Below are 12,810 nucleotides of genomic sequence, written 5' to 3' on the forward strand. Positions count from 1 at the left end.
GCAGTTCCATTGCTACAAATATATCTTGAGGACAGCACACTCATGTTCATGAGAAACTTAATGTTCTGTGCATCAGCTTTTATATTGTCCATGATATACAAGGGCAAGTTAAAGAACAGCATGTATAAACTACAGTCTTTTCATATAATGGAATACCAGTCAGCAGGGGAACAGAGTAAATTCATGAAACCAGCAAAAACATGGGTAAATACCTAAAGCACCATGCTGACTGGAAGAGGCTTATACAGAAGTACATACTCAGTGAGTCCTTACATATGAAACCCTAGAAGTCTAAAAATCAGTGGAAAAATCAGAGCAGTGTTTGCCCCTGGGGGCAATGGGAGGAAGTAGGAATTGGCTGAGAAAGGGCAAGAGAAAATTCCCTGGGATGTTGGTAATAGTCCCTGTGGGAGCTCAGGTACACAGGCACATGCATTTGTCAAAACCCAATGAATGAACAGTTAAGATGTGTGCACTTCATTGGATGTAATTTTACATCAAAAGATAAAAATAATGAGCAAATACTGAACGTTGGTTTGTGTGCTGAAGAATTTAAAAGGAAGGAAGTATACCACCTTCTCTGTCTCATGAAAAATGAGATGCACTGATGGATGGAGAAGCAGAAATGTGATAAAGCAAATGTAATTAAATGCTGATGGTGAAGCCTAGGTGGTGGGATGCAGGAGCTTAACTCTAAAATTCTTTCAACTTTGTTGAACATTGGAAAATGCTGGGGGTGAGGGGAAAGCTGTAGTGTGTATGGCAAATTCTCTTATGGTAAGAAACAAAAGCTGAACAAAACCCAAGTGTAGATATTGATTGTACACGTGTGCTGGGCACAGTCTGGATGCAGAGGGGCAGTCAGCAGTGGGATTGGGCTGCAGGACTGACTCTACTTTTCCATAGTCTGTATTGTTTGGGCTATTCCAGAGACTGATTTTGTTTTATCCCTGCACAAAATAAATCAGCATGGTTCAGTTTTCTGTAAGAGGTAAATATGAAAGTTATCTTAGATTTGGGGGTAATTTTCAATACTTTTAATTTTTATGATAAATATATGGGATTTTTTCTAATTGGAAAAAAATTTAGTATATTTCCATTCTCAGAAACAATAGCATCCAGCAGTTATATGACAGTTTACAAAGTTTACAGAGTGGAGTTTTCTTTTTGGCATCCATTAATTTGTTCTTCATAAAAATCTTGAAGCCAATCACTTGCAAGAGCAACAGGAAAAAAAAGATATATGAAATATTAGGAATCAATCTTATACCATATTCACTTGTTGACACATTTATGGAGTATCAAAACTGTATGTTAGGGCACCCTTCTAAGTACTGGTGACACACTAAACAAAATGAACAAAATGAAGTCCTTGTACTCATTGAGCTTATCTTCTATGATAAAAACAAGCAATCACAAATATATAATAAGGTAGCAAGAAATGCTGTTTTTAAATAGCACGGTACACAAGTAGAGAATGAAGGTGCTGTTTTCTTAGGCTGGTCAGTGAAGGTAGAAGAGATCCGAGTAAAACAAAGGAGTAAACCTTCCAGTTATCTGGAGCAAGAGGGAGCAACCAGTGCAAAGGCCCTGAGGTGGGGCTGTGCCTGGCACGTGGAAGGAGGAGAAAGTGTGTCAGGGTGATGACCTGGATAAGCAGAGTGAGAGTGAGGAAGTGAAGTCAGAGCAGTGACTGGAAGCTCAGGGCAGGGCCTTGGGAGGCTAGGCAAGCTCCCTGCATTTCATCCTTCATGGCAAGAAGCCTCTGGAGGGTCAAGATGAAATGATTTATCCCCACATTTCCTCATAAAAGGCTCGCTCTGGCTGCCTAGGAGAGAAGTAGGGAGCACAGGCAAGAAAGGAAGCAGAGAGACTATTCTGGAAAATGTGAAGGATGCTGGGGCCTGGCCTGGGGCTATGTCCTCAAGGAGGTAAAGGACACTAGGCAGCGTCAGGAGACCTGTTTGGTTGTCGCAATTGGGATGGGGTGCTGCTGGCAGCCACCTCCACAGCAAACAATGATCTGGCCCCAGTGTCCTTAGTGCCCGACTGAGAAACCCTGACCTGGAGGGTCAGCAGGCAGGTGGTGAGCAGTGGTCAGGTGCTGTGGTCAGGTCCCCCGCAGTTCGGAAAGGGCAAGTCAGACAGAGAGGAGTCAAAAGTGGCCGAGCCTGTTGATGAGCTCCAGCAACCAGCACCAAGTAGTCAGCACTAAACGACTGCCAGCTGTTGTGTTTATTGTTATAATTACTAATATCCAGCTTTGTGCAATTGTGGAGCCATTTTTATTGTCTCTGATTTTGCTTCATGTAGTTCTGGTGCAAAGGGAATGAATACTGGCTGATGTACAGTTTTGTGGACTGTCAGTCACTGGTTCATCCATGCTGCTCATACCATATCATGCATATTTTAAAGTTGCATAGTGTCCCTATTTTTAATTTCCTTCTTAACTTTATATTTCCAGCAGATTTATGATAATACTTATTCCCCAGTTAATAAGTTATTTTTATAAAGTCTTAATTCCAAAATGTGGTCAACAGTGAATCTAGTTTTATTAACTATTTTTCTCTTGATTTTGGGTTAGAATACTTTCCATTGTGAATGAGACACTGAGAAAGTCTGGATTCTGCTAACTTCCTCTTGTTTAGCTGTTCTTGTAGATGGTTTAATTGACCTTGTGGTCTCTCAGCTATAGGACTGGTCATCTTTGACTTTGCTCCTAGTCTGGAGGGTGCGGCTCTGTATCCTGAACCGTGGTTGTAACTCAGGCCGTACCCCACAGTGGAAAGCCCCAGGTGTTCATATCCCCCTTAATGTGGCACTGACTATCCCTGTCTATGTGCACATCTACTGATGAGCAGGTATTGAAACCTCTGCTCGGTGCCCTTCAGCTCTTACGTGCCCGGGGCTCCTTGGGGTCTGGTCCCATGCCTGTGCCGTGCCCAGGTCAGCCCGGGATCCCAGGAGAGCTTGCTCACAGTGTTTGGCTCCTCCTTCCTAAGACTTCCCCCGAAGCTCTGGGGTTGTGATCTCCTTCCGGTTGAGCTGTGTCCCTGATGCTTTATGAATTGGGGAGCACGTGTGGGAAAAAGTGGTTAAGGCGGACCTTGTGTGGTTACTCTTCTTGTAAGGGTTGTACCTTCCCTTTCTGCCTGTATTTGTTTGCTCTCTGATGCTTTCAAGTGGTTGCTTTTTATATTTTATCCAGAGCTTACTGTTGTTATTGACAAAAGGATTAGTCTAGTACGGACTATTCTGTCATTATAGGAATGCTGAGGTCCAATCAGTAAGCGCGTTACAGAGAAAAAAACAACAGAGCAGTCCTGTTTGCATAGGCCTCAGAATTGGACTGGAAAGTGCATTTCCTGTAGACCATTTCCATCCATGGAGAGATCCTGATTCACATGGAGCCACTGTCAGAGCTGCCTGTTGGTGGTTGCAGTGATGTGTGGGAGCGGGCGGGCAGAGCTCTCCGACCGGGAAGGAAACAGGAGGATTTGTCCGGATGGACTGACTGGCCCGGTGGAGTATCTGGGCAGCCCAGCCGCTTGTGCCCGAGGCAGACAGGCTCTGTCTCATTCCTGTTTCTGCTGCTCTGTGAATTGAGAGTACCGGCCAGCTCAGCCACAGCCAGGAATATAACTTCCTCTGTGGCTGAGCAAGGTGTTGCTCGCTGAGGCCATGAGCCTGGTGGGGCTGGGTGCTCAGGGTTCCCCCATCCCAGCCGGAGGACCACATGTCAGAAGCCAGTTGCGCACCAGGCGCTGTCGTCATGGTCTTGTCTGTTGTCTTCTGACCTCTGGGTTTCTGTCTCCTTGTCTTTCTCCCTCATCCTTACCCATCCACTGTACACCTCTTACTCCATGTGCCCTGAATGTGGCCTGGTCCTTGTACTCATCCCCTCCCATGAGCACACTGGCTTTCTCCGACCTTCCTCCATATCTCACATCCATCTGCTGCTGCTGCTGCTAAGTTGCTTCAGTCGTGTCCAACTCTGTGCAGCCCCATAGATGGCAGCCCACCAGGCTCCCCCGCCCCTGGGATTCTCCAGGCAAGAACACTGGAGTGGGTTGCCATTTCCTTCTCCAATGCACGAGAGTGAAAAGTGAAAGTGAAGTCGCTCAGTCGTGTCCGACTCGTAGCGACCCCATGGACTGCAGCCTACCAGGCTCCCGTCCATGGGATTTTCCAGGCAAGAGTACTGGAGTGGGGTGCCATTGCCTTCTCACATCCATCTAGTGATGCGGAAATGCTTTTTGTGGGTGTGCCTGCTGCTCTTTTCATAGAGGGGATTATGTGTTCTTAATTTTTAAAGCAGGTGAATTAAATGTTTTACATTTCTCCAGTGACCAATGCTAAGTTGCTTTTTCACTCTTCGTGACCATTGATTCTGTCCTGCCATGTGCCGATTGCCCTGACAGGAAGGAAGACATGGTCTTCGACCTCCTGTTGGTGCACACAAATTAGATGTTGCCTGGCCAGTCCCCCAATCCCAGTTCCCACCCCCACCCCACCCAGCCCTCCAGGATGGCTCTGCCACAAAGGTTAAGTCTCGCAGCTCCTATGATTTTATGATAATTAAAATGATATAATTGAATTCACTTTTGTTTGTCTTCTCCCACAAATTTCTTTTGTGTGCCTGGGGGTGGTTCACTGATCCTTCCATCACTCTCTCCAGGTTTACTTGCTTAAGAAGAAAAAATGGAAAAGTGGAGCCTGTTCCATCATCTAGAGGGAAGCTTTCTGTCCTGTGACTCTCATGAGGACCTGCCCCCAGCCCCCCACAGCAGGGATCTGCCCCACCACCTGCAGACTTGTTTCTCTTCTTCCACTGAAGACCTCCGGTTGCAGCTCAGTGTTCCTGCCCCTTTGAGAGGCTGCAGGGAGATTTTCTTCATAAACCTAAGAGCTGACAGAATTAAGAAAATCTGGGTTTACCTTTTCACTGTGGCAATCCCCATGCCCCTCTTCCTCTCTTTGCTTTTTCTCTGGGACTGTTGTATTCTCCCGTTACATATCCCATTGCTATGATTCACTGTCTTCTCTTTCTCTGCAGGTTCTGCATGCAGAAATGCGTTAGTCTGGTGCCTGGAGTCACACTGGATTTGATAGAAAAGTAAGTCAGATGTTTAAGCTATTGTGGCTTCTGGTGTGAAGGGGAATCTATTTTTCATTCTCAGTCCTCAGAAGTACTTCCTGTCAGCCCAGATGTTTTCCTTTCATGTATTTTTTGTTCTCTGATTGAGGCCTTGTTTATGATTGTTACATAGGACAAGCTAAATTTGGGCCATATTAAAAGGAAAAGAGTACAAGCGGAATCCTTTTGAACATTTAAAAATACTCTTGACACTGAACCAAAGCAAAAACGTATATATCGTTACACATATAGACCAGTCACTGCACATAGAGATCACTCTGCTCCTCAACTGCAACAGTCAGATCATAGCTTAGCATCTTCCCCATGTTCCTCAACTTTCCCTTTCACGTTCTGCAACCTTCCATTCCCCCACTCGGGGGAACGTAAACCCAGTTTTACGTTCTATCTAAGGCAGGTGTGGTGGTCCCGGCAGGAAGGGTCCTTCATGGTGTGCGATGGTTGCTTGGCTTCTCCTTGTCCCCCCAGGTCCCAGGGCTGTCTTGTCTGCTCCTGTCATGAGCCTCTTTGGGTCAGTACACCATCTCACAGCTCTAAACTTGACCTGCATTTTATGTTTATTTGTTTGCGTGTTCATTTCATTCATCCCGATTCACCTCAGTAGTTCCTAATGCTTCTGCTCTGAACCCCATTTCTTCTAGAATTAACATACGGACTGTTCCCTAAGTCTTGATATACAGAATCGTGTGCTAAAGCAGAAAGGCCTGATTTTAATTATTAACCTCAAGTAGGAAAAGTAAATCTTGTAGGTTTCTCTCCTGGAAGACAACTTGCCTGTGTGTCAGGGGAAATGCACAAGAATATTATGCCTGAGTGCCTGCCGTAAGTGCACTGTGGAATCGATCACATGCGTTCCCCACGGGAGAATGCAGAGTGTGGTGGCTACACTTGCATCAACAGGGAGCGGCCTGTTGTTAAGAGACTGACATGACACCCACCTGGGCTGCCGAACCGTGCATAACTCTCTGTGTGTGAATGCAGATCAACAAGACATGAAATAAAATATTTGCACTCCACTCTGGGTAGGAAAGTGGAATTTGGAGCAAGAAGCAGGGAGGAGCAATGTTAAGGAACTGATTTTTTTCCATCTTGTTTAATTTTTTTATAAGAATATAGATATGTAAAATATAGGTACAAATAAATTGAAAAGAAAGAGCCAACAAAATATAATTAGGATACCTGCAAACAATTCATTGAGTATAATTCCTTTCATTAAATTTTGGATAAAATGTCTAAAGAAATCATGTGACTGGTTACTGCATCTGTTTACTTCAGGATGCTTTTGTCCACAAGCAAAATGGGATATTGTGACAAGAAAGAATTAGCGTGACATTGACCAGTGCAAGCAGGACAAACAGGAAGGCCTGTGGTCCTTCTGTTTAGAGTGGGTCTTGGTTTCCACTGACCCACAGTTGAGGAGATTTCAAAACCGTTGTTGGAAAGGCAGTGCTGGCAGAGACTGGGCGCAGGGAGGTGCTAATAGATGGGCACTGCAGGCTGGGAGGGAAGCAGCGGGAGTTGAGGTTGGGATTGGTACCAGCAGCAGAGTAGGTGTTCGGGGCGCCAGCTGTGCTGGCTCGGTCAGAGCAGGGACCACAGACCTCAATGTGTCGTGTTCACAAGGATCAGGGGGCGTTCAGGTCTGGCTCTCTCCGCCCCCAGTGTGTAGTGCAGAGTGCACCCGTGCTTCTTTTCAACATAGTGCTGCTCTGGGCAGGTGCAGCTGCTGATTTTCTCCACATCAGAGCTCTGGTGCTCTCAGGGTTACATGGTGGGGAGAGCACGTTGGTGGTCTCGTGTCCCTGTTCCCGTCTTTGCTGGCTGGCCCAGGGGTCACTGGGTGACCCACTCCAGGGGTCAGTGTGGTCAGGAAGCAGGGGGCTGGGTGCTAAGTGCTCTGTTAACCGGCCTCCACAATCGCCCCGTCCTGGTCACACTCACACAACTCACTTCTAGAGACAGGACTCAGGACCCGTCCTCTCAGGGGAACTGCTCCTCCCTGTTCTAAGCCAGCTTCACCTCTAATAAGGACTGAGACCAAGAAAACCATTTACAAGTGCTAGACAAACAAGGCAGCCATCGAGAAACAAACATCACATGGAGGGAAGTTGAAAAAGAAGAAAGGGTTGGATCGGCCTGGTCACCCGACAAGATTTCCGAGTTTGGAAGCTCTCCTGTGAGAGCTCGTTCACCAGCGCTGCTGCACTCTGTCTGTGGGTCTTTACTTTCCCCCCATTTCCGAGAGCCAGAGCCTCCATCACCCGTACCACAGATCACCATAGACATGTAATTCTCAGATAAGCCATTTAAACTGTGATAAAGTTACTTTCCTTCCTAGCGAGGTAACTTCTGATGGCCCATGGAGACAGTTCTGAAGAGGAATCTGGCATTCGGTTTGCTTCAGCTTCCTCGGTGGCACCTCCCACCTGGTAGTGTCAGGCCAGCCTGGTGGCCAGGTGTCTGGACATCTCTCTGTGGTCTTTCCTATACACAGGCCCTCGCTCTTCCAGACTTTGGTGTTTGAACAGCCAGCTCTCATCCCGTCACGTTCTCAGACTTAAAGTGTGCATAGCACTTGACACCCTAAGCATGATCCACAAAAGAAAAAAATTGGCAAATTGAACTTCATCAAAATTTAAAATGTTTACTCTCTGGAAGACACTGCTAAGAGAGAGAAAAGACAAGCTGCAGAATTGGGGGGAAATATTTGCAAATCACATAGCTGACAAAGGACTTATATCCAGAATATATGAAGATATCTCAAAACTCAATAAAACAAAAAAACATGGACAAGAGACATTTTACCAAAGAGGGTTTGAGGTTGGGGAGAAACCTTTACTCACAACTTAAACTGGCTAATGAGAATTGAAAAATAGAAGCAGACACCTCCTATATATGATATGATTTTAGTATTCTTTTATCAAGTGCAATTTTCGTAAATCATGACTTCAGAGTTTGTAGGCGTCCATGTTCCCAAAAAACACCCATTGTTGACTCCACCCTCCCCAGTGCTAAGTGACTTTTCAGCTGGCGAGTGTGACTTCTGGTGGCCCTTCGAAGGTTGGCTCACAGTGTCCTCTCTTCTCTGTCAACCCCTCTCCTGTCCCAGGCAGTGCTACACTGTTGGTGAAATGCTGAAAAGTTGAGTGTCTGTGTGTTTTGATTTAAAAAGAAAAACATCATTAATAGCACCCTGAGTGAGAATGAGGGCAGGGAAAGGGGGTAGTGGAAAGACTCCAGACAGACAGACGTGGCCAGCCTCACCCTCGGGAGTCACACTCACTGGGCACACACCTCTCACCCCTGCATTTGTCAGTGTTGCCCAGGGCAGATTGAGGAGCATGTGGTCGGCTCTGTGGGCATCATTTCACCCCTGCAAATACTTCTTTTCTCTCACCACTTTCCCGAAGCTGCACTGGGAATAATGGTTAATATTACTTTGCATTTCTGAAGCCATTGGATTTCTGATAAAGACTGGGGTGGGAGGGGGTGGTTCATGGGGAGAGTGTCTTTCATACACCAGCCCCAGCCACCATTGGGTGAATGCCACCACATAACTTTTGAAAAATTGTGTAAACAAGTCCAACAGTGTAGTTTAAAAAGAGATCATTCCCATACAAGACAAGTTTGCATTTTAGAAAAGCTTGTTGTCCAGATTAATTGCGACAGGCTTCGAGTATCCAAAATGAACCACACTTGCTTCCCAAATGGAGCTTCGTCTGAGTGGCTCGTGATGGTGGTGACAAAAAGCAAGTAAGAATAAGATATTTTAGAAACCTCAGAACCTCTTTGTTGTGAATAACTTTTCAAGGTACAACAGTTTGGGTCTGAGTCATCGTTCTTGGAATACAACTTAGCAAACATACAGTTCAAGTGAGACCCATACATGTCATCGTTTCCGATAGGAGGCGCTATGTGGCTGCTCCCCTCGTAGCCTGGCCACAGTTAGGGTGAATGTGCGGGGTTGAATTATGTTTATTCTTTATGCCAGGACAAGCTATAGGCTTTAGTTACATGGCACTAGAAAAAATCCAGATGTATAGCTCCACAGGATTCCCGGCCACTACCACCATGAGATCTGTTTCTGAGTAGATACAAGTTCTTAATTTCTGTAGCTTTCTTGGAGAGATTTTCCATTTAAAATGCTATTCTTGGGGCTTCCCTGGTGGCTCAGTGGTAAAGAATCCACCCGCCAATACAGGAGACACAGGTTCAATCCCTGATCTTGGAAGATCCCATGTGCCTCGGAGAAATTAAGCCTGTGTGCTGAAACTACTGAGTCAGCACACCGCAACTACAGAAGCCCTAGCACCTGGAGCCCGTGCTGTGCAACAGGAGAAACCGCCGCAATGAGAAGCCCTTGCCCCACAGCTGGAGAGCAGCCCCCATTTGCTGCAACTAGAGAAAAGCCCACAAAGCAATGAAGACCCGACTCAGCCATAAATAAATATTTTTTTAATGCTATTCTGTTTTTTTAATTTTTAGACTTTCCCCCCAACTATGCTTACAGTCCATAAGAAGAAACATTTTCAAGAAGTAGGTATGACCTTGAAGTTACAAGGTTAGAAAGAGACACAGCACATCTGTGTTCAGTAGTCTTCCAGGCTGCCAAGGTTTCTGTACTCAAGAGAATCGTCCTGGGGAAGATGTCTCATTATTTTCACCTGTCATCATTTTCTGGAGACTTCTGGTCAAAATACGCAGCTCTTGGATGCAGCAGGCTCTCAGTGGCCGCGTCTCTGGGGCTGTTTGGTCTCCACTCTATGTGCTGGGGCCACTTGGGGTTCCATCAGGATCGTAACTCATTGTGATGTTTATCTGCCCGTGGATGAAGCAGGTTCACGCAGGAGCTATCCTGTGCAGTGATTACTTGCTCACTGTGCTGAGTGCTTGCACCGCTGCCGCAGGCCAGGCTGTCCAAGCTGCTTTACCCTTTACCTCCGTTTCAGTTGCAGTGCCCTCCTTGGATGGCCATTCTCACTGTATCAAGCACCTTTTGTCCACTGGATGCCCATCCTCTGGACAAGCTCTCCTGCCTTTGGGACGAAGCCTGTGACTCACCTAAAGAGGTGCAAGGGACATCCAGCAGGGTGTCGTGGGCACTTCTCCCCAAGAGGCTCACCCTGCCCTCCCAGCAAAAGCCAGTGAGCTGGTGGAGCCTTTAGGTGATGAAGTGAGAACCTCACGAGGACTTCCAATACATCTCGTTTGTGGGTCTAGGTTAATTGGCAGGATATAACTCATGCTTAGTTACAATTACAGGATCAAACAGAAATTGGCTTTTTTGCTCAATTCCTTGGTCCTGTTTCATTTATTCTTTAGCAGCTCGTTATTGCTAATGAAATCCTAAGCACTGTCGATTGGTGGGGGAGAGGACGAAACTCCATCAACAAGGAAGCACCTAAGAAGGCGTTGCTGTGGGGAGAGTGTTTCCTGCGTGGAAGGTGGGATAAACCAGAGTCGGGGGCTCCTGGCGACACGTCAGCAGAGGGTTGGCAGGGCTGCCACTGACATGTTGCTGGTTTCATGAGTGTCTTAAGGCATTTTGCATCCAGTGTGACTCTCTGGTTTCAGCTCACCACATGGAAATTCTTGAACTTGAGAACCTCTCCATCACCCCTAAATGTGAGGGTAACTCTGGTCACCATACCACCTGACTAGAGTGACAAGTCACAACACAGAGATGAAACAAAACCAGAAGGACACCGGGTTGTATTGTTGAGTTTTGTTTCCCTCCCTCAAGTTTAATGACCTGCAGAAAATAATAATGTCCATCTAGTCCTCTGCCCACCCCTTTCCTTCCCCGAGTGGTGCCAGCTCTGCATGTGTGAGGAATGGTCCTGACACAGCTGGGTGAGTAGCCATGCTGAGGCCTGGCATGCGTGGACTGGGATGGTGGGCACGTGGCCTGAGCCCGCCGGCCTCACCTGCCACTCCTTCCCCTGCATGCGGCTCTGTGTATACCCTGGTCTCCAGGGCCACCACTCCTTAGGACTGGAGCGGGCTCTTAATGTTGGCATGAGCTGGAGAGGGAATCTTGCCCTGCACGCTGCACGACTGGCGACCCCATCTAGGGAGCCTCGAGATTCTCAAGGTCAGGTGTGGGGGCTTGAAGGTGGCGCTGGGCTTCACCAGCATGACCTGCCTTTCCAGCCATCTTCCAGCACCTTCCCTGGCTGCCCCTAAACGATCAGAAATGTAACCCAATTCTGTCATCACCTTCCTCTTTGCCATCACTGGAGAAATTGATTGAAAAGTTTCACACTTCTGAATTGCTGTACGATAATTCTTTGATAAATGTGGTTTGTTTCAAACAGCTGCCTCTATGCAGCAGCTCAGCATAAGGTTCCCCAGGATATCAGGGCTTAACTCCTTCCCAGCCTCAGCCACCTTTGTCAGATGTGCGAAACGTGTTGTTTAGAGTCTCAGCACCAGACCAGAGAAAGAGACATGGGTGGTGTGTGTGTGTTATAATTATTTAGCAATCTTTAAAGCTAGGGAAGGAATTTGTTTTCTAATTAAGCTGCTGTGTCTGGAAGTAAATTATAGTGAACCTTCTCTGAGAAATCTCCCAATTTCTAATTATCTACGCGAACCTAGCAGCCTGATGAATAGGCATGTTGCCACTGCAGTACATATTTATATTCTGAATCCTTTGAGAGACTGGCAATAAGATCCATACTTGGAAATTAAGGGACATTTTTCAGCCCTGAAACAAAGTAATGAAACGCTTAAACAGTGCTAGAAATATTAGGGTACTCAGAAAGCTCTGGGGAATCAGAAAGATGAGGAAGCTATTCCATGAGGCTGTTAGTTAGTATTCTGATCACTGGAGGCACAGAGCACACCAAAAAAATTATTCATAATTAACATCTATTGTGTAAACAGCATATTTTAAATAGCTAACAATCCACTGTCTTGAATAAAATGAGTTGCTGTGTCCTGCTTCCTCAGAACCTTGAATAGCAGCTTAGCCCCTGTTTAGTGCAGAAGCAGTGGCTGAAGATGAGCTTGGATTTGGGGCTTGATTTTCACTTTGAAACCTCGAGCAATTTTTTTTGACTTAATTACGGTCTCCATCTTAAGAATCCTGGTGTCATGAGTCCTGCATATACAATGAGGAGGAGGTCACAGGAGAGGAAGGAGAGGGTGGGACAAATTGGGAGATTAGGATTGACATAATATACTACCTTGTGTAAAACAAGTAGCTCGTGGGCACCTGCTATAAAGCACAGGAAGCTCAGCTTGGTGCTCTGTGATGACCTAGAGGGGTGGGATGAGGGGGAGGGGGAGAGAGGGAGGGAGGTCTACAAGGGAGGGGATGTATGTATACATATAACTAATTCACTTCATTGTACAGGAGAAACTAACACAACATTATAATTATACTCCAATTTTAAAAATACATGAATTATGGCTTGAGAATATAGGGTAGCCCAACGATTCTTTAGTTGAGAATTAAGAAGAACAAGAATAGGTGATATTTATTGGTCACCTGCTATGTCCCAGGTACTGTGTTAAGGGCATTACATATATTCAATTTCTATTCATTCCTGGAGCCTTTTCGAAGGGAGGTGCTATTATTGTCCACATTCCAAAGAGACTGAGGCTCTGGGCAGGCAACTAGCCAGCCCGGTGTCTGTCTAGGCCATGCT

General features: G+C 46.2%; 1 protein-coding gene across 16 annotated transcripts in view; it reads left to right on the plus strand.

Annotated features, from left to right (window-relative positions):
* Positions 1–12,810, plus strand: part of RPTOR (regulatory associated protein of MTOR complex 1) — a 315,148-nt gene that overhangs the window by 180,066 nt on the left and 122,272 nt on the right. For all 16 annotated transcript variants that reach the window (XR_014078516.1, XM_081575767.1, XM_081575768.1 and 13 more), the window contains one exon: positions 5,057–5,116. Coding sequence is in view for 15 of the 16 variants with exons in the window: in XM_081575767.1 (XP_081431893.1) it covers positions 5,057–5,116 (60 nt within the window). In the remaining variant the exon portion in view is untranslated. The remainder of the gene's footprint in view (positions 1–5,056; positions 5,117–12,810) is intronic.

This window comes from Giraffa tippelskirchi, chromosome 3 (genome assembly GCF_054371585.1).
Source record: "Giraffa tippelskirchi isolate mGirTip1 chromosome 3, T2T-mGirTip1v1.2.pri, whole genome shotgun sequence".
Lineage (NCBI taxonomy): Eukaryota > Metazoa > Chordata > Mammalia > Artiodactyla > Giraffidae > Giraffa > Giraffa tippelskirchi.